The 24152-nt window shown below is 57.0% G+C and overlaps 1 protein-coding gene across 1 annotated transcript in view; it reads right to left on the bottom strand.

The window, feature by feature from the left end:
• Positions 1 to 2233: 2233 nt before the first annotated feature.
• Syngap1 (synaptic Ras GTPase activating protein 1) overlaps positions 2234 to 24152 on the bottom strand; it is a 29008-nt gene continuing 7089 nt past the window's right edge. Inside the window, exons 4-19 of the mRNA XM_028777030.1 lie at positions 20128 to 20219; positions 19632 to 19753; positions 17839 to 17992; positions 17557 to 17655; positions 15057 to 15680; positions 14780 to 14924; positions 14441 to 14585; positions 12822 to 13058; positions 12534 to 12735; positions 12149 to 12327; positions 11356 to 11397; positions 9968 to 11039; positions 9310 to 9483; positions 7699 to 7910; positions 5974 to 6064; positions 2234 to 2487 (exon numbers count right to left, since the gene is read on the bottom strand). Coding sequence (XP_028632863.1) covers positions 2341 to 2487; positions 5974 to 6064; positions 7699 to 7910; positions 9310 to 9483; positions 9968 to 11039; positions 11356 to 11397; positions 12149 to 12327; positions 12534 to 12735; positions 12822 to 13058; positions 14441 to 14585; positions 14780 to 14924; positions 15057 to 15680; positions 17557 to 17655; positions 17839 to 17992; positions 19632 to 19753; positions 20128 to 20219 — 3737 coding nt within the window. The 3' untranslated portion in view covers positions 2234 to 2340. The remainder of the gene's footprint in view (positions 2488 to 5973; positions 6065 to 7698; positions 7911 to 9309; positions 9484 to 9967; positions 11040 to 11355; positions 11398 to 12148; positions 12328 to 12533; positions 12736 to 12821; positions 13059 to 14440; positions 14586 to 14779; positions 14925 to 15056; positions 15681 to 17556; positions 17656 to 17838; positions 17993 to 19631; positions 19754 to 20127; positions 20220 to 24152) is intronic.

Below are 24152 nucleotides of genomic sequence, written 5' to 3' on the forward strand. Positions count from 1 at the left end.
CGGTGGAGGACGGCCGGTCCGCTGGGTCTGGCCTCGCGGTGAGGGGAGCGACGGGCTCCGCAGCGCGGTATGTGCTGCTGTCCTCCGCGTGCACGCTTGCTGAGGACCCGGGTGCTTTCCTCCGTTTCTCCGAGGAGCGTCCTCGCGGTTAAACCCTGCGTGGAGAGGGTTTTGCACTTGGAGTCTTTCGGGCGCTAACGGCGGTCCTCTGCCTCCGCGCCTTGAGTGCTGCGGCGGGTAGAGGGCGGGAGTGGGGGTTTCACCAGGAAGACCCTGCGGGATGTATTGTTCTCCTGACTGGATGGAACAGTGTGTAATGTAAGAAGACTTATTTTTTTTTCCTCCCCAGAAGTAGTCCCTGTCACCCTTCAGGTGGTTCTGGAGACCCCAGGCTAAAAAGTCAGCCCAGTGCGGGGGGAGGTGGCAGTTAGTCCCAGCACTTTGGAGGCAGAGGCGGGCAGATCTCTTGAGGTCAAGGCCACCCTGGTCTACAGAGTCAGTTCCAGGACAGCCAGGGCCACACAGGGAGACCCTGTGTTGAAAAACCAAAAATAAATAAAAGTCAGCCCAGTGATAAAAGAACAATCTCCGTTTATTAAACATGATTTTTCTGTTTCACCACACACTCCAGAAAAAAAAAAAAAAGATGGGCCTGGGAGTGGGAGAAAAGGGGGGCAGTGGTGGGGGACCAAGAGTCCGGGAGCAGGGGCAAGAAGAACGAGTAAACAAACAGCAAAAAAATGAGTAAGAAGATCTTCTCCCTACTCTTAAGGTGGTGGGTGGGGAGGGAAGTGAGGGGTGGGGCTAGGGAGCCAGGAAGCACTGTACAGAGGGGTCGCCTCCCAGCCCCCCCACCCCAATTATGTACAGTACAAACCCCAGATAATTACAACAGCCAAAGAGGAGGGAGGAGGTCCAAGGGTAAGGCCTGAGGGGGGAAGGGGGAAAGCAGAGGAAAGGGCATGGGATAAAATTTCACATATTTACAACTTTTATATAAGTATAAATTTGGCCCCGGCTGGGTGGGTGTATGTAGAGGGGTAAGATTGAAGGAGAGCTGTCCATACAAAAGAAAGGTCGAGTCTGGAGTCTGGAAAGAATTCTCAATACCAAACGCAAGAAGGAGTGAAGAGACAAGGCTGGGTAAGGGGCAGCAGTCAGAGAAGAGGGGGTACCCAGGAGGGGCTTCTCCCCTTCCACAGCCTACCCACCCCAAACCCCATCCATCCTACCTCCCCTATCCCGCCAGAGAGCTATGTACAGAAAAACACCGAAAAAGCGTGGAGCTGGCGGGAGGGAGGGAGACTGGGTGAGGGGGAGGGTGAGAGGGAAGCCCAGCCCTGTCCTACCTCCCCCAGGGGACAGAGTCATGTAAGGGGGCCCCCAAACACCCATCCTCCAACACAGGTCCCCCCATCCTGGGGGAGAGAGACATGGCTTTTCCTAGAGTAAGTTCCCCCCTCCCCATGGGAGTAGAGACAAGAGAGGGAAGGGGTAGAGGGCTGGCTGCTTGTCAGGGTAGGGCAGATCAGCTAGTCTGTCCTCTACAACCCAACACACCTGGCCTCCTAGACCCTAACCCCCTCATCCGAACCTCAATTCCACCCCACCCAACACACTGGGGGAGGGGGGGGCATAAGCCCCCTCACCCCGCTCTGGGACCAGCCAAGAGCAGATCAGGTGTGGGAAGAAGGGGAGGCAGCTCCCATTCCCCCCTTGCCGCCCCCTCCCTGCCCCGGTGGCCCCCTCCACCCCATCTGGGTTCTGGGTGGGGAGAGTTAATGTAAGAGTGGGAAGAGGAAAAGGAGTTGTGCGTGCTGAGCCCCCCCAGACGCTCCTGAGAAATCAAGGGGTAATAGGGCCCCCTCACCCGGGGTCCCCTCCCCATAACAAGGGGGGCAGGGGAGGCCAAAATGGGGTGGTAGAGGGGAGTTATAGATTGTCAGCTCTGGTTACTGCTAAAAAATCACCCTGAAGTTGAAAGTTTGGAGGTGCCACACCCCCAGTGTGGGGGTGAGGGTCTGTCCCCCAGTGCTCAGGGGAACTATGAGGCAGAGGATGGGGATAGCACCCCAGAGTGAAGGGGTCTGTGTGGGAGGTGGTGTCCTGGGGTGGAGGAGGGCAGCTGACGGTCCCACTCTCCCTCCTCGAATGGAGCAGTGGAGTCAGCAGACGGGTGCCCCAAGGAGGCGTTAAGGGAGACAATCCCGCTGTCCCTTGGTGGCGTCCAGTCCTGGTGGTCGGTGATGTTCCAGGGTGGGGTGCACAGGGAAGGAGTCTGTGACGCTGGGTGGGCCGGGGTAGGGTGCACAGGGAAGGAGGTCTGTGATGCTGGGTGGGCTAGTGGTCTGCGGTGTTCCGGAACTCGCCATTCTCTGTGATCTGCAGCCGGGGTGGGGGAGGTGGGGCTGGGGGGGCCAGGCCGTTCCAAGGTGGGGCCAGCGTCACACGCGGGTTTGTTGGACCCAAGGGGGGAAGCTGCCTCTCCTGCAAGACACCAAAGAGGAGAGCGCGGACTTATTGAGACGCTTCGCGGGGGCCAAGATGCTAGCCCCAAGCTGTGCTCACCCGTAACCAGCCCACTCCACAGCCATGTCCACCCCTCTCCTGTTTGTTTCTCACCTCCAGGAAACCTCACCCCTACCTCACTCCTACCAGGAGCCTTTGAACCAGACTTACACTAGAAAACCAGAATACCCTCCAGTATACCGCCCACTTCAGGAACTGTGTATCCCCCGCCCCTGGGCCCAGCCCCACTTCCATGGAGCCCTTCCTAGCACCCTCCACCCAGGCAAGAACTTCCCAGAATGCACTGAGGAGCCAGAGGAGGCAGTACAGAAAACCTCATTAGTGCAAACCCCTACAGATCTGGAAGTTTGTTAATAATTTGAACAAAACCAGGACTTGAGTTTTCCTTTATCTGTGGAAAAAAAAAAAAAGAGTGTGCTAAACAAATTGGTGGAAACCGTGTGTGGGAGGGACTTAACCTACAGCAGCAAACAGTTCCTTCCTATGCTGTGCTCCCTGGGGCCGTGTGGAAGCCTTGTGCACGGTTCTACTCACTGTGTTTGAAGACAGGCTTTTGCCTAAATAGACACTGTCATTCAGTTTTGTCAGCTATCAGAGTGGGCCTTTCAAATATAACATCCCAAACTAGGTGTGACTGTACTGGAGACAGGAAGGGGATGTGGAGGGACACGTTTAGGAAGGCTCCTCTCACACTTGGCAGTGCCCAGCCTTCCTAGCCCTGCCCTTTAACACAGCTCCTCATGAGCTCACCCCAACCATCACATTATGGTTGCTAGTTCATACCTAATTTTGCTACCATTATGAATCGTAATGTACATACCGGATGTGGGACCCCTGTGAAAGGCTTGTTAGACCCCAAAGGGCTCGGTTTAAAGCCATTCACTGTGCCCAGACCATATTCCCAGGCTGAGTGACTTCCCCCAGCCCCTGTTCTTTTGTCTCAGTTCCCCTCCCCAGGTTTCCAGTTTGAGTAGCAGACCCTAGCCACTCCTGGACCTAATTTCAGAAATCGCATGGCTCTTTTACCCACTTCCTGGCTCCTGCCTCAGCACAGCCTTCTGTGCCTGTGCTGAGAGAGGGGGGCCGTGTGGGCTCACAGTGCTGGATACACACTTGGCTTAAAATGAATTAATTCTATTAGCTTCCAGTAGTAGCCGGGCTGCAGTGGGATCAAGGCTACAAATAGTTTGGAGCAAATACCCAAGTTACTGTCTAAGCTACAAGACATTCAGGTAGGGCAGCATGTAGTTATCTGTATCTGACCCTATCTCCAAAGGACACAAAAAAAATGAAGCCTTCCAAGAACAGCTTCCCCTCCCCCACATCAGAATCAAAGACTCACCTGTGTTACAAGGCCACCCAATATATAACCTCAGACAAGCTGCCCTCTTGGCTCTCTGGGTATCTCCCAGGCAGTCTGTCGTGGGATACCCTGAGCACACGCAGCAGGAGCGCAGGGAAGGAACCCTCAGATCGCCTCCACTCTGCTTGTCTGCTCATGACGACACATGGGCATGCCCCCTACGCCCTCATGAACCCAAATTTAGAAACTGGATAAACTAGGGTGCCATTATTCATTGTACAAAGAACCCACTGCAGGAGTCCTCTCAATGGCAAGGCTCCCTGCTGTCTGTCAGCATTTATTTACAGGTCACTGACAACTCTAAGTGGCCAGGCAGGCAGAGAGTACAAATTACACTAGGAGGAGCCACTGCCCACCACAGGTCCTTCCCACAGAAACGTGTCCCAGGACAGGTGGCTGACACTTCCCACTCACTGGCTTCTGGATAGGATTATGTGTCCTGAAAGGCTCCTGGGCGAGCCTTTCATCAGGAGTGGTATCAGCAACCCGACCTTGGGCTCTGCTGGGAGTGGCTGTTTAACATGCTGTTCTTGGTCTCCCTGCCTGGTACTAAATATGGCTACTGAGCCCCTGAATTCATTCTAGGGGGCTGTTTGTCCCCACTCCTAACTTAGAGGCCATATGAAACTAAGTCCAGCCTCACATCTGCCCAAGACTCGTGCTTGCCGTGCGCTACCTGCTCTGTTCACTGCTAGGGTATCTCAGCTCCTTACGGTCGCCCTGAGTTAACCCCCATTCCCAGCCTCCACCAAGGAGCACTAAGGAGGCCTCAGATTTCTTCTGCCTCACAAGTGCAAAGGAGGAGCAGAGAGGCGACAGCAGGAGGGGTGAGGGGTCAGGAGAAGAAGCAGGAACCCCAACCTACCTGCTGGAGTCAGCACAGCCCCTCTAGCCTGGCCCCAGCCCAATATCCCTCCACCCTGTCCCACCCACTCCCAACATCCCAGCTCCCAAGGACGCTCTGGTGAAATGGGGGGTGACAGACAGACACTGGATAGGTAGAGGAAAGGAGGGTGGTGCCAGGAGGTGGCTGGTGGGCCGGTCTGCAGAGAACTGGGGAACCTGGAACTGTGCTTGGTCTTTTTAAGGGTCCAGTTTGGTACTGCTAAGCATCAGAGGGCAGGTGTGAGGGGTCAGCAGGTGAGCTCTGGCTGTACCTTGGGAAGAGGTCTGTGCAGGAGGTGTCAGGAGGGAGGGGTCTGTGAAGGGTCTCTGGCTGTGGTGCACAGCAGTGAGAGGGGAGAGGCTCCAGAGAGTTGGAGGGGGTGGGCTTCACCACCAACCTGCAGTGGTCCGGAGTCACCTCCCCCAGTGTCCTCCGCCCGTGGTCAAAGCGGAACGAGGAGAATTACCTGATGAGGAGCTGCAGGGGGAGAGAGTGGGGTCATGGGGTCAGGAGGCTTGGTGGTGGTGGCAGGGAGGCCTGGTGGTCAGCAGAGGGAGGAGAGTATGGGGAGGAGAGAGCAGGATCTGAGGGAAGCAGGACCAGGATGCAGGAAGGCCTGGAAGCTGGCTGAGGAGCAGAGAGGGTGGTGACAGGGAGTTGGACAGTAGCTTCGGGAAACACCAGCGGCCAAAGGAAGGTTGAACTTGAACTATGGAAAGGGGTCTCTGGGAGAGGCCTTTAGGATCTGAAGAGTCAGGGACCTACCAGGGAGTCAGAATGGAAAGTCACGAGAACCTTTCGTCTCTAGGGTACCCAGGGCTGGAGAAGTTACAGCTCAGACTACAGTATGCTCTGTTCTACCCTGTAGAACCGTCAGCCTTCTGGCTAAGAAGAGCTGAGGGAGCAGACAGGAGGGCCAGGAGGAGGAAGGGGAGCTGAGAGGCTGAGGCTCTGGTGGTCCTGAGATGCAGGCAAGAGTGGGAAGGCGGGACAGGAAGGCACAGGAGTAAGCCTGGCTCTGCCAGGAGTGACGGAGGCACAGACAACGGGATGCCGGTGAATAGACAAACAGGACGACAGGAGACAGATGACGGTGATGGGGCCAGGGTGGCACAGCTGGCGCGGCGAGTGCACAGAGACGGTGGGATGGATGGGGATGGGACACGGAGAAGATAAATGACATTGTAATTTCCACCTGAGCGTCGAGCAGCCTCTTCTTGGGCTCGGGCAGCGGCTCAGCCATGGCGGGGTGGTCCCGACGCAGCTCCTCCTCCACCAGCATCAGTCTGAAGGGACGGGCTTCAGTGGGGTTAGTGGCGGGCACGGACTCAGAGCCCACCGCCCGCGGTCCGCGTGACCCTGGGGACCCTGCAGCTCTGGGACAGCCTTGGACACGTCCCCTCCTTGAAGTATTCCTCTTCCCCATTACCTAAAAGATGCCTGTCACCAGACCCTGGCTTTCCACTTTCTCCCAGGAATCTACATGCCTACCTTCTGGGGGGCTTTTTAAAGACTTGCATGTATGTATGTATGTATGTTTGTTTGTTTGTTTGTTTTGGGGGGGAACAGTTTCACTGTGTAGCTCTCTGGCTGACCTGGAACTCACCGTGTAGACAAGGCTGACCTTAGACTCTAAGATCTGCCTGCTTTTGCCTCCCACGTGATAGAATTAAAGGTGTATCTGTGTATGGGTCTGTGCACAGGCGTGCAGAAGCCCGCAGAGGCCCGAGGGATCAGATGTTCCTGTAGCCACTAGAGCTCCAGACAGCTATAAGCCACCTGATGTGGGTGCTGGGAATTTAACTCAGATTCTCTGGAAGAGCTGTCTATCCTCTTAAGCACTCCAGTCATCCCTCAAACCCACAAAAATAGACTTGATCTCTCCCATTGGTTTTCAGATAGAGTTTCACGTTGTAGCCAGGGAAGCCTAGAACACCCTGTGTAGCTGTATCCTCCTGCCTCAGCTTCCAAAATGTTGGAATTACAGACATGGGTACTCCTGGTGAGATTTCTGTGTCATTTTTTGTTTGTTTGTTTTGTTTCTTTGTTCGTTTGTTGAGACAAGGTTTCTCTATGCAGCCCTGGCTAGAACTCTCTATGTAGACCAGGCTGGCCTCCCACTCACACGGATCCACCTGCCTCTGCCACCAGAAAGCTTGGATTAAAAGTGTGCACAAGTAAACAGGTGGTGTGGGCCCACACCTTTAATTCCAGCTTTTGGGAGGCAGAGGCAGGTGTATCTCTGTGTTGAGGCCAGCCTGGTCTATAGAGCATGTTCCAGGACAGCCAGGGCTACACAGAGAAACCCTGTCTGGAAAAACCAAAAAAGTGTACACAACTGTGTATCTCGAAGACTCCTGCCAGCCAGCTCCCCCAGTTCAGCTGGCCTCCTAGAGGCCCTGTGTGCAGGGGACAGGGCTCCTGTGCTGGTGCCTGAGTCTCTGAAGACTCCATCTCATTAGACAGTCCTGGGAGTGCTATCAAATGTCTCGGGTGGAGAGACCATGTTCTTCTAGTTAAATCTCACTCAAAACATTCCAGTAGATCTGGGTGCGGCTGGCTCTGGTTGTGGTGGCCCCTGAGGAGGCAGGTCCTTCAGAGCACTGACAAGCTAAAAGCCCATCTAATGGAACCCATTGCAAGCCTGGACAAGGAGCTCCAGCCAGGGACACAGGAGTGGTCAAGAGTCCCTGTGGCTCAGAACTGCCACTTAGCTCTGAGGTGAGCCTCACAGGCTGGATGAAGGAGCACTGGTAGGGAGTCCAGGCCTGAGTCCAGACGCTGATGGTTAGACTACAGTCACTGGCCTATCTCCCTAGGGCTTCGGGGGTCAGTGTGTAAGCAGTGCTGGGGCGTGGTAAGGGATGGCTCACTGCTTTGAGCAGGTTTTCCCCTCCTCCCTCCCCGGGCCGCCCCTCACCTGCCAATGATGCTCTTGATCTGGGAGTCCTTCTCCACCTGCTGCTGCCTCAGGCGCTTCTCACTCTGCTCCAGGCGGGCTTGGTACTGCATCAGGATCTTGCTGGTCTGTTCTTCCTGGGACAGCAGCCTCCGCTCATACTCCTCCAGCTTCCGGTTGGACATGTGTAGCCTCTCCTTCAGTGAGTGTATCTCTTCCTCGTACTCCTTCACCTGCCCGCCGGGCACACGACCCCGTACTGTGAGAGGCGCCCAGCTTTGGCTTGGCCAGCCTGCTCCCACCCCTGTCACTTCAGCCATGGCACAAGGAGTGCCCCATCCTCTCTCTGCCTATTGGATACACTTGATCTGCTTTTGAGAAAGCTCAGAAGTAATACTGAGGCTTCTTCAAGGCCGAGCAGAGTCAAAGTCAGTCCCACAGCTTAGACGTGGGTCATCCCTCCCACATGCATGGGGAACATGGGCCCCATAGGGCACTCTGTCAAGACTCCTGGACACTCCTTGAGAAGTGTATCTACAGATTAAAGCCAGAGGGACAAGAATTCCAAATCAAGATTGAGCCCATGGAGACAGGAAAGAAAAACCCACACTGGGTGAGATAGGGGCAGGTGCTGTCTCCGGCGTGACTCCCTCCCTCGTCCTGTCCTGCAGACAAGAGGTCAAGGGGCTCCCAGGGTGAGAATACAACTATGAATATGAGTCTGGGACTCCAGAAGAGCTCAGAGCAGCCTCCTCATTTCCACGTGGCGTAACACGGTCGTCACATGTCGTGCTTCTATGCTCTGGTTTTCTTCCGGTACCAGGGATCAGACCCAAAGCCCCACTCCTAAGCTCTGCCCCCAGCTTACACAGAGCTACACAGCAGTGACATAACTCTAAAGTGTTAGCTCCTGAAGTGCAGCGGCACACATGTGTCACACAGGGACCCCTAGCCACAGGCAGTGCATAGTCCTGGTTGATTTTCACTTCTGAAAGCTCTCGTGTGCAATGCTGGGCTGAGCTTTCAACAAGGATTCCTCATCTGCTGTACGGGCAGGCAGGAGAGGCAAGCTAAGATGCTTTCAGCATTCTGGAGGCTCACTCCTAAGCAGCGCCATCCTATACCCACCGAGGGGAACTCCTGGCCAGGAACAGCTGCCTGGGGGCATGAGTGCTTGACCCTCTGGGAGAACCTGCTGATACCCAGGGCCTCCTGCATCCTAGCAGACACTCCACCACAGACTGTGTTCCACAGCTTTCTTTTCACTTTTTATTTTGAAATAGGGTCTCATTAAGTTGCCCAAGCTGGCCTTGAACTGACATCTCCTGCCTTAGCCTCCTGAGTTCACAGGCCTGTGTTAGCAGGCTCAGCTTGGGTGGTTTCCTCACATATACCCTAATGCTCTTCCTCAGAGCTTAACCGGAACAGCTCTCTCCAGTCATGGGACAGACAGATAGTATGGACCACAAAGGGAGTTGGACTAACGTCTTTCTAGTCTTAGTAGAAAAGAGGTCTGTCTGTTTCTTTCTACCCTGCTATCTGAGCATGGGTGTTTTTTCCTTGGAAGGGCTGACGGCCTCCCCCGACCCCCCGCATGACAAAGGAGGAGGGGCAGCAGGCGGGCCAGCGTACCCTGTCCAGCCGGCTCTCGTCCATGGACTTCGAGTACTCCTTGAGCTTGTATTCCTCCCGCTCGATGTGCGCGCTCTCGATGTCAGCCGACAGGTGAGGCATGTTGGAGACCCAGGCTACGGTCCGCTCCGAGGCCGGCATCGTGGGGTTGAGTGTAGATGGAGTCTGAGAATGCTGAGACCAGCATGGGAGGGCAGACAGCAGAAAGGTGGGAAAGGGAGGGCGTGCTCAGATAAAGAGAACACAGCCATGACCCCCAGGCCTGTTCGTGCCTTAGCCCTTCTCAGTCTGAACTAGTGGAGTAATCCTGCCTGCCTGCCTGCCTGCCTGCTTGCCTGCCTGCCTGCCTGCCTGCCTGGAGGAAGTGCTGAGGCTGGGGTCCTCAACTGTTCATCCACACATCCTTGGCGCCTCGACAACTCATGGGACATAGCCGAGGGCCCTCTTCTTATGTTTGTGAGTTTTCTGTTTGTTTAGCCCTGGCTGCCCTCAGACTTACAATCCTCTTGCCTCCTGAATGGTGAGAATACAGGCCACATGCCACACACTTGTTTAGTGAACAAAGGAGGTGAGAAAGTGGTCACACAGACTATGCTGCTGCTTCCCTCCCTCCCTGCTCTCCACCCTCCCCACCCCATCTCACCCTACCCTTACCTACCTGCTTGGTGATGGAGGGCTTGAGCCCCCCACCCCCTCCGCCACCGCTGCCCCCGCTGCCCCCAATGCTGCCCTCTTTGCTGAGGCTCTGTTGCCGAGGACGGGCAGGACCATAACTTGGCTCCGGGGACTGCAATAGGTTCCCGCTGGACGGCCGGGGTTTCTGGGCAGCACTCACTGTCAACTGTTGAGACTTGCCCCTCTGCAAGGGAGGTGGCTGGCCCCCACCACCCCCACCACTGCCCCCACCACTGCCCCCTCCCGGCCCTGAGGGAGCTGGCCTCTGGGGACCGATGGTAATCTGGGGAGGGGACAGCATGTGCTGTAGGTTGTCCTGAAGTGAGAGCTGCCGACGGGTGAAATCAGTACCAGAGGGTCCAAACTCATCACTGTAGCTGTGGCTGTGAAGGATGGAGGCGGCAGGGGGCTTAGGGACCCCTGAAGAGAGGTCCTCGCTCTTGCTATAGCCATGGAATGGGGCAAAAGTGTCCCCTGGGGGTTCTCCCCCTCGGTGATGGTGATGGTGGTGGTGGTGGTGGTGGGAGGAAGGTGGGCCATGCCCACTGCTCCCTCCGTGGCCTGCCGGGGGCCCTGGCCCATCCGCAGCCATATGGAAGAGAGGGTTCTGGAAGGACAGAGGGATGCGCAGTTGCTGGGCAGGGACGCCGTCCGTGGTGACACCCATCTGGCTGAGGCGCATGCCAGCTGCAGTGATGGAAGAGCCACTCCCTTGGGAGAGGCGCCCGGCGGGTGCAGGCCGCAAGCCCAAGGCTGCTGTCAGCGAGGCCTGGCTGGAGTGCAGCAGGTCTCCGACGGCGGCCAGGTTGGACACACTGCTGCTGTTGAGGCGGCCCCCAGGCCCGTCGCCCTGAAGGTCCAGCATGGACACACTCTTGTTGACACTCAGCATCTTCTGCTCTGGCTCCGTGATGTCTGAGCTGCTTGTGCAATACGCTGGGGATGACCGGGCCAGTGGTGGCCGGCTCACATAGAACAGGTCTTTACCCCCACCGGGCGGTGGCGGTGGTGGTTTTTCCTTGGTTGGGGAGGGGAGGCGAGCCATGTCCATAGAGCTGTTGGAAGGAAGGAGACACAGGCAGAGTAAGGCCAGGACGACTGGCACCTGAGCCTGGGGCTGGTGCTGGCCTTAGGTGAAAAGTGGGACCATGGGAGAGGGCTCTGAGCTGGTGGTGGCAGCCCTAGAGAGGCAGGCAGGAGGGATGGAGAAGGGGAAGGGGCAAGGCCTAGGAAGGGCGGAAGGCCTGGAAAAGGAGGAGTGAGGGCCGGTCTGGGCAGGCATGGAGGGGATGAGGTGCACTGTGAAGGACAGGAGCAGAGGCAGGTGACAGCCAGTGCGGCGGGACAGAGGGTGGCAAGCAGAGCCCTCACCTGTTGAGGCCTCGAGCCATGAAGGACTGAAGGTCGATGGAGCTGGAGAGAGATGCAAAGGGGTGGGCACGCACAGGAGGAGGAGAGAGGGGACAGAGATGGGGGATGCGGGAGGGACGTGGGGTGGGCACACACAGGAGGAGGAGAGAGGGGACAGAGATGGGGGGATGCGGGAGGGGCGTGGTGTTGCAGAGGAAGACATGGGTGAGGAACAGCAGAGTAATCACAAGATGAAGGACACCATCCCGAGCTGAGGCCCAGACCCTCCCTCTTCCCTCCCTCCCCCAGCAAGCTGGATGCTGGGCTCCAGGGCCCACTCCACCCCACCGGTTGCTTCTCTGAATGCTGGACCATGGAGAGCTCTCTGGGGTAAGGTGGTGTTGGGGAGCTTAGGTCTCTCAGAGACACCGGATGACTTTGGTACCACATGGCTGAACCACTGCCTAAGGACAAGCAGTGGGTCGGCAGGGGAAACGTCAGCTGCGGCAGGGCCCTCCGGGCTCACTCGAGCTCGGAGCCGAGGAGCCTCAGGACCTCTGGGCTCTGCACCTCTCCCTCGCTGGCTCTCAACAGCTCTCAGCCTCCCACTGCCTGTGCCCTTACCACTGTCCCTAAGAACCTTCCATTCTTCCTTTTGAGGTCTAGACAGATACGTACAGGGACCCGCAGGCAGCATCGGGGAGTGCTCAGGCCCCCCTAGCACAGCGGTGTGGAAGTAGGGACCCGCAGGCAGCACTGGGAGTGCTCAGGCCCCCCTGAGCACAGCAGTGTGGAAGCAAGAAGCAGGGCTCACCTATTGAGGTCCCGCATCATGTAGCCCTGCATCTCGGCTGATGGCCCTCGCAGCACCATGGGCTGAGACCGAGTCCGTTCACTCTGGCGACTTGGCTGCCTTTGGATGTTAGGGTTCCTCAGGGCTGTGCTGATGTCATTGAGGAGCCGGGGCAGTGGGCCCAGCTTCAGGAGGGCTTCCTGGAAGGACAAGGCTGTCACTTGATGAGTAAGTGCCCAGTTCTAAAAGGGCCTCAGAGGCCACGGGTAGAGGTTTCGTGAAGTGTACTGGAAGTGGTGGTAACATTTCTGGGACTAGGAAGGTGACAGTTCTATGCAGAGATAATCTCTCAGCCCAGGTGCCTCTGGAAGTACCCGGGGATGGGACCGAGGGGACATGTACTGACCTTGCTGAGCTGGGGCAGCACCTCCCAGAGCAGGGCGTGAAGTGTGGACAGCTCCCGGCCCAGGTCTATATAGCCCTCAAAGCTGCTGCTGTTGGTCAGGGTGTCCAGGTTGGATATCTCATACAAGAACTGCTGCATAGAGCCCCACTCCAGCTCCAGAAACTCATTCATGAAGCCCAGGAAGTCCTCCTTTGAGGTAAACCTGGCCAGGGGCACAGAGGCTCTGGTGACTCAGGAGACCCTTCCAGAAGCCCACGGCCATCCCACCCTTGCTGAAGTCTCCCTCACTTGGAAAAGTTGGCCAGGTTCTGGATGACCTTGGCGATGAGGGTGAGGGTTCGTGAGGTCTGCTCGTCTGGATACTCCTGCATAAGCCCAAATAGACTGGGCGACATAATGGCCGGGCAGAGGAAGCGCAGGAAGAGCGAGGCGCTGATCAGCCTGTCAGCAATGTCCTCCCGGCCCCGCTCTGCGCAGCGCAGCCGCCAAGATGCAAACACTTCCTTCAGCTCCCTCGGGAACACGCTGGGGGGAAGGGGTGGGGAGACAGAGAGAGAAAGAGAGAAAGAGAGACCGGGACTGAGCCCCAGAGACCCTCAGCTTTCAGGGAACATGCTGAGGGGGTGGTAGGAGGTGAGGGTGTGGAGACAGGTGAGAAAGACTGGGAGGGAGGGGCTGCAGGGGAAAGACAGGAGGCTGTTGAAGAAGAGGGCCACCGTAGAGGAACAGAGTCCGGAGAGAGAAATGGAGAGGGGGAAAGGGACAAGGGGAGATAGACACGTGGGAGAGGATGGAGGGCGTGAGAGAGACAAGGAGAGGAGGAGAAGAAAGACACCAGGGAAGAGACAGAGATGGGAGAGAGATGGAGGGTCACTTGAGGTACAGGGAGCTCGGACCCCCCAACTCTTCTGGATTCCAGGGAAATGGGGATGGACGCACCCCAGGCATGATCCCCAGCCCCTGGAATGGCTCAGCTCAGTCTTCCCCGCCTCCCAGTGCCACTTCAATGTCCCACTGACACCTTAAACTTGACTAGTGTAGAACAGAGCTCACCATCGCCCCCACACTGCCAGCCGGCTGGCTCCTCCTCCTGACTTCCCTGGTTCTGTCACTGAGGCTGTGGGTCTCCTGGGCACCACAGTCTCATGGCCTCTTGAGTCACCCTGACTCCGCACCCCCCTCCCCCCGCTGATCCTTCCTCCTGTGACCCTGAACAGCCCCATTCTAGGCTCTGACTCCACCCTGACCCAGCCTGTCTGGTTCTCACACCTGAGCCAGGGCCTCCAGGGCTCTGGGCTTCTTTCCTTCCCTCCCCATGTAGCTGACTGACTACATGGGCCAGTCTCAGTCACGCTTCCTCCTGGTGCCAACACCTTTAAGGCCACCCCAAAGCATTCTGACAGGTGCAGATTCGTGAGCCCTGCACTTCCAGAGTCTCTCAAGTCCCCAAGCACAGCCCTCTCTCCCCTTGCCTCCACTGGAGCCATGTGCGGCAGCTGCCAGCCATGCTCTGAAGCTTGAGGGCCCTCACATCATACCTGGGCTCTCTCAGCCCTGGAGATGTCCTCTGCCTACTGTGTACAGATACCAGCCCCTGAGCCCAGTCCTTACAGCCCCGCCCTGGGCACCACATCACGGCTTTGTCATTTCTGACTTGGTGTTGCCCAAGGGACCCTCCCTTAACACACATCATAATGGCTCTGTAGCTCTCTGTGCATCTCATGTGTCCCTACTCATTTTGGTTAGAGGCCATCTGAGGCCAGGAACCAGCCCTCGTTCTCCTACGACACCCCAGAAAATGCTCTGCTCGTACTGATGCTCAGTCCTCTGAGGATGGACAGATGGATGAACAGATGGACACACAACTGCCCAGCCCTGGCCCCCCAGCCCAGCGTTCCCAGTCTCACCAATGGGAGTTGACCACCTTGCACAGGGCCAACTCACAGCACATCCGCAGGTTGGCCTGGTGCTCTGCCAGACTGGACGCTGTGCACTTGATGGGGTCGACCTCACAGTTCTCCTCAGACTCATACAGAGCACGGATGAACTCCCCTGGGAGGGTGGACAACAGGGAGCGGTCACACTTTCCAAGGGCAGGGACAGGGGCTCCCTGGGTTGGAGGAATGGCAGAATCAGATGGTTGGAGGCTGGGGTCCTGGGACTCTGAGGAAGGTGGATGTGGGGTCTGGGCAGCCAGGTTTAGGGGTGTTAGGGTGGGCACGGGGAAGTTCATTGGCCTGAAGTACCAATGGCATCCTTGAGGTATTTCTGGCCAATCAGTCTCATATACTCCTCTATGGCTTTAGTGGCGAGCGTGTTCTCGCGGAATATGAGGTGCTCCCGCTCCATGAACCGGTCTACCTCTGACATGGCCATGTCTGAAAGGAAGTCCTGGAACACAGGACACTCAAGGGTCAGCTCTGCAGAGTCCAGCCTCATGAGGTCATGCTCTCGTCACTGCTCACAGGCCAGTGCCTGCTCTCCCGCTCTCCCACGGCTCTTCCTGGGGGGCTCAGTGCTCACCTTGGCCTTGCCTGTGCTCTGCAGGATGTGAACCAGTGCACTGGCAACCTCCTCCTTGCCCTTGACATTCAAGGCCGGCTCGAGCACTGCACACAGCATGCGGTAATGGTTGGTCACATACTCAGCGAACTCCTTGTACAGCTCCATGGGCAGGATGCTCATCGTCTGGTACCGGGCTTTCAGCCGCACAGCAGGACAGCCTCCTTTCCCTTTGCCTCCTGAGCCACCCCCTGACCCCCCTCCTCCCCCTGAGCCCATACCCCCAGAGCCCCCACTGCCTGTTGGCAAGGTCACGGGGTACCACTGCTCTGTGAAGTGGCGCCCGGCCAGAGTGGCCACCGGAACAGTCACCAGGCCAACGTAGCCCGCCTTGTCCTTCTTCCGCTTTTTGTCCGAGTCACGGTATAGATGCAGCCGCAGGGCCCGGACAGCAGGCAGGTTATTAAACTCGAAGTGCTCTCCCCAAAAGACCGTGTCTCCCGAGGCTGAGCGGGGCTTGGAGGTGGTCCGTGCGTACAGCATGTCGTCTAAGCACAGCTCGCAGTAATAGCGCTTCTTGGGGGGCAGCTCTCGAGCCTCGATGATCCATAGCTTCAGCACGTTATCTACCCGGCGGCTGTTGTCCTGGCAAGAGGAAGTGGGCGGGGCAGACAGGTGAAGACAGACACACCAGAAGGACAGTGAGCATGCGGGATCAAGATGGTGGCCAAAGGTGAGCAGTAAGTATACTGGGCTGGAATAGTGTTTACTACTCCCAGAATTCTATTTAACCCGGCTTTTGGCTTCTGAGATAGTCTCACTAGGTAGCCCAGGCTGGCCTCAAATGAGCACATGTACCTGAGACCTGGAAGGGCATGTACCACTAAATCTAGCAGTGACCTCAAATTATTGTCTGTCTAGAATCTCAGTGTGGTTTCATTTGGAAATAGTGTCCTGGCGGATGTCAATTAAGACAAGGGCATACTTGATTAATCCAGGGATTGGTGACTTTGTCACATGGAGACATGCAGAAGGAAGCGAGCCACGGGAAGAGGGAAGCGCTGAGGTAGTGGCTTCAGAACTGACATGGCCTGCTCATGTTGGACTTTAGACCCCGACCTGTGAGAGAATGGCTTTGGCTGGCTCTGTTCATGACTTTCACAGCAGCCCTGGAAGCTAACAGAGGTGAGCAGCTCCTACAGAATGAATGCTGGGAAATGCTTGCCAGTCAACAGCGTGGAGGAGCCGACAAGATGGCCTCCTTGGTGAAGGTGCCAAGAATGAGTATGAGCTTCAGGACCCACAACAGAGTTGAAGGAAAAGAACCGAGTCCAGAAAGTTCCAGAAAGTCATGCTCTGGCCTTCACACACGCACTGTGACACACACTCAGCCCACACATAAACATGGAAGGCTTTATGTTGTTTACTTTAGGTTTTTGAAACAAGATCACTTCACATAGCTCTGACTATCCTGGAACTCTCTCTGGACTGGAATTCACAGAGGTTCACCTGCTTCTGTGCTGGGATTAAAGGCCTGTGTAGCCGGGCAGTGGTGGCGCACGCCTTTAATTCCAGCACTTAGGAGACAGAGGCAGGTAGATTTCTGAGTTCGAGGCCAGCCTGGTCTACAGAGTGAGCTCCAGGACAGCCAGGGCTCCACAGAGAAACCCTGTCTCGAAAAACCAAAAAAAAAAAAAAAGGCCTGTGTCACCAGCAATGTGGTTTTGTTTGGTTGTTTGGTTGGTTTGTTTTTTTTAAGTAAGGAAGACCTCAAAGATGCAAATGAGAAAGTCCAGCAGAAACTTGTTTGTTTTGCAACTCAGATGTTGCAGAACAAAAGAATACTTGGGTTAAGTATAGGGCCAATGCAGTGGGACCTGAGGGCAGGTTTGAGGGGGACCCAAGCTCCTCGTGAGAGAAAGTCATGAGTACTGCAGTGTGTTGAAAGCAGTGTGGGACGTGGACCCAGTGTGGCTCACACTGTGTCTAGCGTTTTCCTGTGTGATTCTCACTGTGTCTAGCGGTTTAGGTGGGATTTTTCTAAAAACGGCCCTGGGGAGAAAGAGGAGGATGGCCAGGACAGTGAGCCTGCTACACACTGGAGTCAGACCAGCTGACAAGAGTGGAGGCTTCTTCTCAGGGAACATAAGTCTTGGAGCACAGATGCACAGGGACTCTGTCAAGGGGACCCTGAGGTCACCAAGTCCGACCTTACTTGGTAGACTTTATAAAGAGAGCCAGGGTTCACAAAGCACTGTGGGTATGGCTGGGTAACCACCTGTTAGGTGTGAAGGTGTGAGTGAGCCTTCCGTGCACTGCAGGAGACGGCACTGCCAGCTCACGAGCCCTGTCGGCTCCCTAGCTCTGTGGTTTTCCAGGGAAGAAAGAGCATGATGTAAGGTAGCAGTTGGGGAAGAAAGGGAACTAAACGGGGGATTCTGAGTAATAGGACTCACCCTGGGGCCCCTCCTTTAGCCCACATCCCCCCCCCCACCTCCTGGTTTCCCTTCCTCCCCAGTACCTTGTTGGGTTTTACAGCTCTCTGTAGATTCTCAATCCATTTGTCCCTTTCCGCTGCAGACCGACAGGCAAAGCACTTTGTTCCAGACGATGTTGTTACCTGGAGAGGAGTGTGGACAAAGAGAGTGCCTCCTAAAGGCTGGGGACCACACCGTGTCCTCCCTTGCCCCAGCCCTGCCCCAGCCCTGTTCCCCTGACATCTCCATATGTGCACTTACTCCAGGCCCTGGGGCCCTAGCCTCCTGCACCCCTGCCCTCAGTCCACCAGCACGAAGGCCGCTACCTCAAAGCAGAACTCCTGGCCCAGGATGGAGCTGTGCACTGGCTTGATAATGGAGTCTTCATCCAGGTTGAGCTCCAAGGCCTCAGCGGCACTGCTGGGACTCAGCAGGGACTCGTGGGAGTGCGACTCCTTGAAGCTCTGCATCAGCCGGGCCCTGGAGCACAGGGGTCGGTCAGAGGAGCAGGGTCAAGGAAGGCCCTCTCCTCACTCATGCCTCCACCTCACCAGAGGCAAGCCTCAGTCCTTCACACACAGCATCGCAGGAGGAAGCCCAGGTCCCTCCTGTGGACATGCTATAGGAAACCAAAGCCCTTCAAGAGCTTTATCTGCGTCAGCTCAGACTCAGGAGACCTAGAAATAACTCAGAGTCGCTGGGCCAAGTAACACGGACCTTTAATCCCTGCACTCAGGAGGCAGAGACAGGTAGATCCCTGTTAAGTCTGAGGCCAGCCTGGTCTACATAGCAGGTCCCAGGCTAGCCAGGACCACATAGTGAGACCTTGTCTTTAAAAACAGAAACAAACCATGTTGAAAACAACAGAAAAAAAGAAAGAAAAAGAAAAGGAAAGGAAAAAAACCAAAATGGCCAGGACATGTCTAGGTGACTCTAGAAAGCAGAATCTCAATATAAAGGGAAAAACTGGAAGCAAAGACTCAAGTCGCAGAGGAAATACAGTAACGTCTGGTTTGGACCTGGGACACAGTTAGTGCGTAATAAACATTTTATGATTCAAACTATAAATGAAGTGAGTTTTTAGTACAACCAGGGGACAGAGAGAGAAAGGCCCAGGAGAACAAGGGGGCAGGATGGGGCAGGATAAAGGTCAGAGGCTGGAGAGCAGACCCGGGAAGAGGGGGAGGCAGAGAGCAAGCAGGGCAGCAGTGAGGCTAGGAAGAGCAAGCGCGCGCAGTGGAGGACAGTGCTGGCTGCGCTGGGAGCACAGGATAAGCGGGGATGAGGTACCAGAGTGAGGGGAGAAAGGACAGCAAGTGTGTGGAAATGGGCAGGGGACGAGACGGAGAGCCGGGGAAGCAAGGGGGAGCTCGGGTGTGGGAGCCTCCATGGAGTTATTTATAGCAGCCCCGTCATCACAGGCTCTGGCTGCCGTCAGCACCACGCTCCCCCGGCCCCCCCGCCCCCGCGGCCAGGAATACCATGCCCTCACCCCCCCCTCCAGCCCCAAATCCAGCACTGGTTACTTGGAAGGGGGCAGGGAAAGGTGTGACTCACCTGATCCCAACCTTCCTACCCAGCTCAGTCCCTAGGACTGCCAGACACAAGGGAAAAGGACAGACCCTCTCCAGGGAGTGACTGGACTAGGGGAAGCCCAGAGAAGGACAAAGGCAAGCAGCCAGGTCTCCTTCCTCATTCCTCAGGCCCTGGACAACCCCGGCCTTGCCCCCACTCTGCTACCTGCATACCAGACTCCCTTTCTTATTGTTCTATTGCCTGCCACCAGCCCTGCTACCCCCCCCCACCCCCGTCCAGCCTGCCCCCTTAACCCCTACCCTTCCTTCTTCACCTCTCGCCCAGGCTCTTTGGCTCCTTCTCGCCAGTCTGCCCTGTCCTCCCTGGGGCAGGAGCCCACCCTTCCTTCCACCTCCTGCCCTCCTTCCCTGCCTCAGCAGATCCTCCCTTGTCACTCCTCTTTCCTGCTACCCACAGCTGAGGCCGGCTCCTCTCTGTTGTCTCTTGCACCCCAACCAACACGAGCCTGTTATGTTAACCTTTGCTCTCAGGGAATCCCCCACTCCACTCTCGGCGCCCATCTCCTGTCAGGTCCAGTACCTACCGGTCATGGTCAGCACTTCGGAATCGAGGCAGGATCTGACGAAAGCTGCTGGTCCGGTCAAGTTTGGGCTGTGACTTTGTACGTTTGATAGAGCTTTTTAGCCTCCGGCTCAGGAAGCCTTGCTGGGGAGCAAATGGGAATAGGGGTGATTGGGGCAGCTCAGAATCTTCCTGGACACTCTCAGCTGGCAGGGAATCCCTGGGGGAACATGGAGTAGAGGAAAGGGGACAGGAGCCCTGACCCCAGTTTGTCTTCCTTGCTCCCACGGGTGCTGTGTGATGTGAGCAGACACACAAACACACACACTAGCTTGGAATCGGTGGGAGGGCTGGGCCAAGAAGTAGGGGGCAGAGCCAAGGGGTAAACCAAAGAGGTAGGGACACACCACGCACACACGCTTCCCTGGCCCTTTTCTCAGAATCCTGGGGCTGCAGCTGGGGCTGGAAGAGATGGGGCCAGGCTGAGCCACATCTGGCAGGCACTTGCGTTCACTCACCGAGGGCCGGAAGGGCGCAGCGGGGGCGGCCTCCATGCTGTACTGTTTCCCCCCTGGGACACTCTTCCTCCTCGAGCGACCCAAGTGGTATTCTGGAGGGGAGGAAAGGGCCCGAAGGAAAGTTGGGGAAGGGGCTGTGGAACTGTTAGTCCCAGTTTCCACCCTGGGCCAGTGTATCAGCCACCACCCCTCGGTCCCTCAGCTCCGGCCTCACCTACCCCCCGGAAAGCAGCAAGAAGAGCAGCGGCGGCGGAGAGGCTGGCGGTGGGAAGGAGGGGGCAGGGAACCTGAGCCGGAGCCCCCTGACGGGGTCGGGGTGGGAGGCCTTAAGCCCATGACTGGGACAGGCAGTCAGCAGGGGGGCATAGTCAGGAGGGTCAGTAAAACCTCCCTAGTAAAGATGACCCACGGCCCAGGGAGGCTCGGTTGCCTGCCCCCCACCCAAAAGAAGGGGCTTGCTTGGGGGGGGGGGAAGGGTTAATGGTCATTGCCCATGGATGGGCTTTCCTCTTTTCCCAGCTAGGCACATCCTCCCCCTGCCCCAGCCCTCCCCGAGGCCCTGTCTGTCTGGAGGTCCAGGGCTGCCTCCCATGACCCCCTCCCAGGACTGGAGAGGGAGGTCTCGGAAGAGATCTGTGCTGAGAGGAGGGGAACAGAAGAGCCGAGGAAGAGACCGATGGGGAGCGGGGAGCGGGGAGCGGGAGCCCGTTCCACGTGCACTGCGGTGCTAGTGAAGGGTTCAAGAGGAGAAGAGAAGGCTGCAGGGGAGTGGGGAGGAAGGACAGTGGGGTTCTGGGGACTCCCAAGTAACGGCTGGCGAGGAGGGGGAGGTGAATGCGGATGAAGCTCAGCCTGCCAAGAATCAAAGGAACTGGAGCTTAGAGAAAGGGAGCGAACGAAGGTCCGCTGCTAGGGAATTTGGAGGGGCTAAAGGGATGAAGGAAAATCAAAGTGGGGGGATGCCAAGCGCCGGCTCCAGCTCCAGAATGGCTGCCCAGGCCTGGGCTCCCCCCTCAGCCCCACAGTCACCACTGCAGCCAATGGGGGGGCTGGTGCTGCATCAGGGGCGGGGCCACCATCGCCATGGCAACAAGAAGCTACAGGCTGGGGGGGGCACCGGAAGAACTGCTTGTTAACCCGCTAGGTTCCACAAGAGAACAGTGAAAGCCCCACTACATTTTCATGTCTGCTTCCAGGCTGCCCACTGCCTCAGAGCCTGCCAGTCTTTGCCTGCTCCTTTTATGGACAGACTGAGATTTGCACACACATGCAAGTCTGGATCCCAAGACACGAGAACCCTCTCAGTCTCCCAGGGATCGTGTGTAGAGCACGAAAATACACCAAGCAGTGGGGAACCATGTATAGCACGGCCGCGTTAGGAGAGATAATAGGAAACTATGTGCTTCAGAGACATACAGACAGCCTTGAGCATGGGGACCCCAGGCCCACACACCCCACATGCCCAGACATCTGTGAACACCGCCGCGGGGTACACAGACTTGAACTCAGACAGCCACATGGGAACTGCTGGTGTGGACTATGCAGCTGTCATGTGGGCAGCACACTACATAAATGGACAGGTGACGACCCTATGACAATTCATGCCCCACAGGAAGGAGCATGTCAGTCTGAGCCCCGAGACACATGCTTAAGTATACTGTGGTACCATGGGTCACCCCTGCGCCATGTGTACATACATCATGTGCCCGGTCAGACAGAGGGAGCACCACACTCCTAAAGCACAGGCGTTCGTAATTCACATTAGCAGCACACATTCACTGGCTTGGGACAGCTCCCTCCTCCCCACTCCCAGCTTTCTTCCAGCTTTTCCATGACTCTAACCACCAGCATCTGTGATGGCTACCAGGAAAACAGAACAAATAAAAAAAAAAAAAAATGAGGAGCAACTGTGTCCATGAGCCTTCTGTCGCCCGGAGGCCTGACACTGTTCCCTCCTCGTCCGTCCCTCTGCATTTCTCAGGTGTGGCTGCCTCACTCTCGTTCCGGGGAACCTAGGTCAGCCACTATTTTCACACACGCAAGCATCTCTAATGAAAGCATAAAGGCCTTAAGTTTAAACCCACTATTTTCTTTTGGAGCTAAAAGGCATTCACAGAAGAGGCAAGATCTGCTAACTGCTCTGCTCTGCACGTTAGTTCCTGGAGGAAAGACACATAAAGCCAGGAACTCAAAAATAAGTCACAGGTGCATAGAGGCCACACACACATGCTCCCAAGGACTCCGACACAAGGAGGCAGAAGCACAGAGAGAGCAGAGTGGCAGGAACATGGGGTATGCAGTCGTTAGTGCTGCCTGCAGTGACACACACAGAAAAAGGCACACAGCCATGTACACACAGCAAACCTGAAAAGCATACGCTGCCATGCTGGGTCTCCATGTCCCATCCCTGCAGGATACATACACTCATGCACACACATAACAGCCACCTACACAGACCCGTAACACAGGCATTGTGCATACGCCCACACAGTACACACCCTGTATACACACACACACACACTCACAGAGCAAGGGCTTGGACCCCGCCTCTCCAGTGTCTCTAATCTTGACATCACCCACAAACATTTCTCCTACCCTTCCTGTAGCCTTTCTTCTCCATACCCAGCTGACAGTTCTCAGAGGGAGCCAGGGGAGAATGGGGAGCAGGGCTAGGGAGGGGACACAGAAACTGGGGGGAGGACATGCTCTGCAGTCTCCCTGGCGACAGGCCTCACTGAGAACCAGCTTCTGTGAGTGGATGGCCTCCTGCACCCCAGCCAAGCCTGACCCTACAGACTGGGGCAGCCTAGGCCCTCCTGCATGTACCTCTCTCCACCCTCTCAGACTGCTTCACAGGAAGACCTGGCTCTTGAGCTGCCCCCCAACTTCCCAGTCCCCTGCTGTCTTTCCCTAATTCCAGCTCAGCCCTCTCAGATCTCATTCTCAAGGCCTTCTTCTCCCTTGCCCTTTGCCCCCTCTTCTTGGTGACTCTCATCCCTACTTCTCTCTTCACTTCTTTCCCTTCAAGCTTCTGTCTCCATCAAGGGACCAGGCAGAGAGGCTCACACCTGCCTAGTTCAAAGGTGTTTCATGCAGTCGGACCACAAGGACCCATTCACACACTTTGTCCCCACCACCGGCACACCGGCACACCGACACACCACCAACCACATCCAGACACGCCCTGGACACCCATGCTGGGACTGACACAGATTCTCAGGCCAGTGTTGGAACACACATGCAAAGACACACACCTGCCACCAGGGACACTGGAAATTCTCATTTGGCCAGCCACACATTCCTACACATCGGCCTCAACCGGGGACATGCACGCTCAGGGTCAGAGGTGACATGGATTAGTACGGCCACAGACTGCCCCATAAACCCGCGGCTGGCCCTACAGGCCCTCGGGCTGTTAACTGGCAGAGGCGGGGCAAGACAGGACATACCTGCACAGTGCTGGATACACGTGTGCAAGAGGGACTGGGCCCCATGTGCACATGCACCGACACACAGGGGCACAACCACGGTCAAGATCACACACGCAAACACCGGGGCTGGCCCTCCAGTAGGTCTCCAAGACCCCCTCACACCAGCCGCCCCCACACGCGGTCACAAGCAAGAAGCTGCCCAGACCCCCTCCCTCCCGACCTCTACTGCCCCCCCTCCGGTTACCATAACTCCCCCCACTCGGAAGATGCAGCGAGAACATGCGGAGGGAGCAGCTGCCGCCGCCGCCGCCGCCGCCACCGCGGCCTCCCCAGCCCCCTTCCGTGCCCACGCACACGCGCGCCCCCGCCCCACGCGCGCGGCCCCCCACGCGCGCGCCTCGTCCGCCCGGCCCCGCCCTTACCTCGCACCGCCCCCCGGGGGGTCCAGGGTGTCCCCGATGGGGGAGGGGCCCGCTCTGCGCGGGGGAGGGGCGGGTGCGGAGGGAGAGGGGGCGGCGGCCCGGCTCGCGCCGCCCGACGCGGTGGGGCGGCGGCGGGGCCCGGGACGGCCTGGACGGCCGCGCGGTGACACCC

Source organism: Grammomys surdaster, unplaced genomic scaffold (genome assembly GCF_004785775.1).
Source record: "Grammomys surdaster isolate TR1022 unplaced genomic scaffold, NIH_TR_1.0 277, whole genome shotgun sequence".
Taxonomy (NCBI): Eukaryota; Metazoa; Chordata; class Mammalia; order Rodentia; family Muridae; genus Grammomys; species Grammomys surdaster.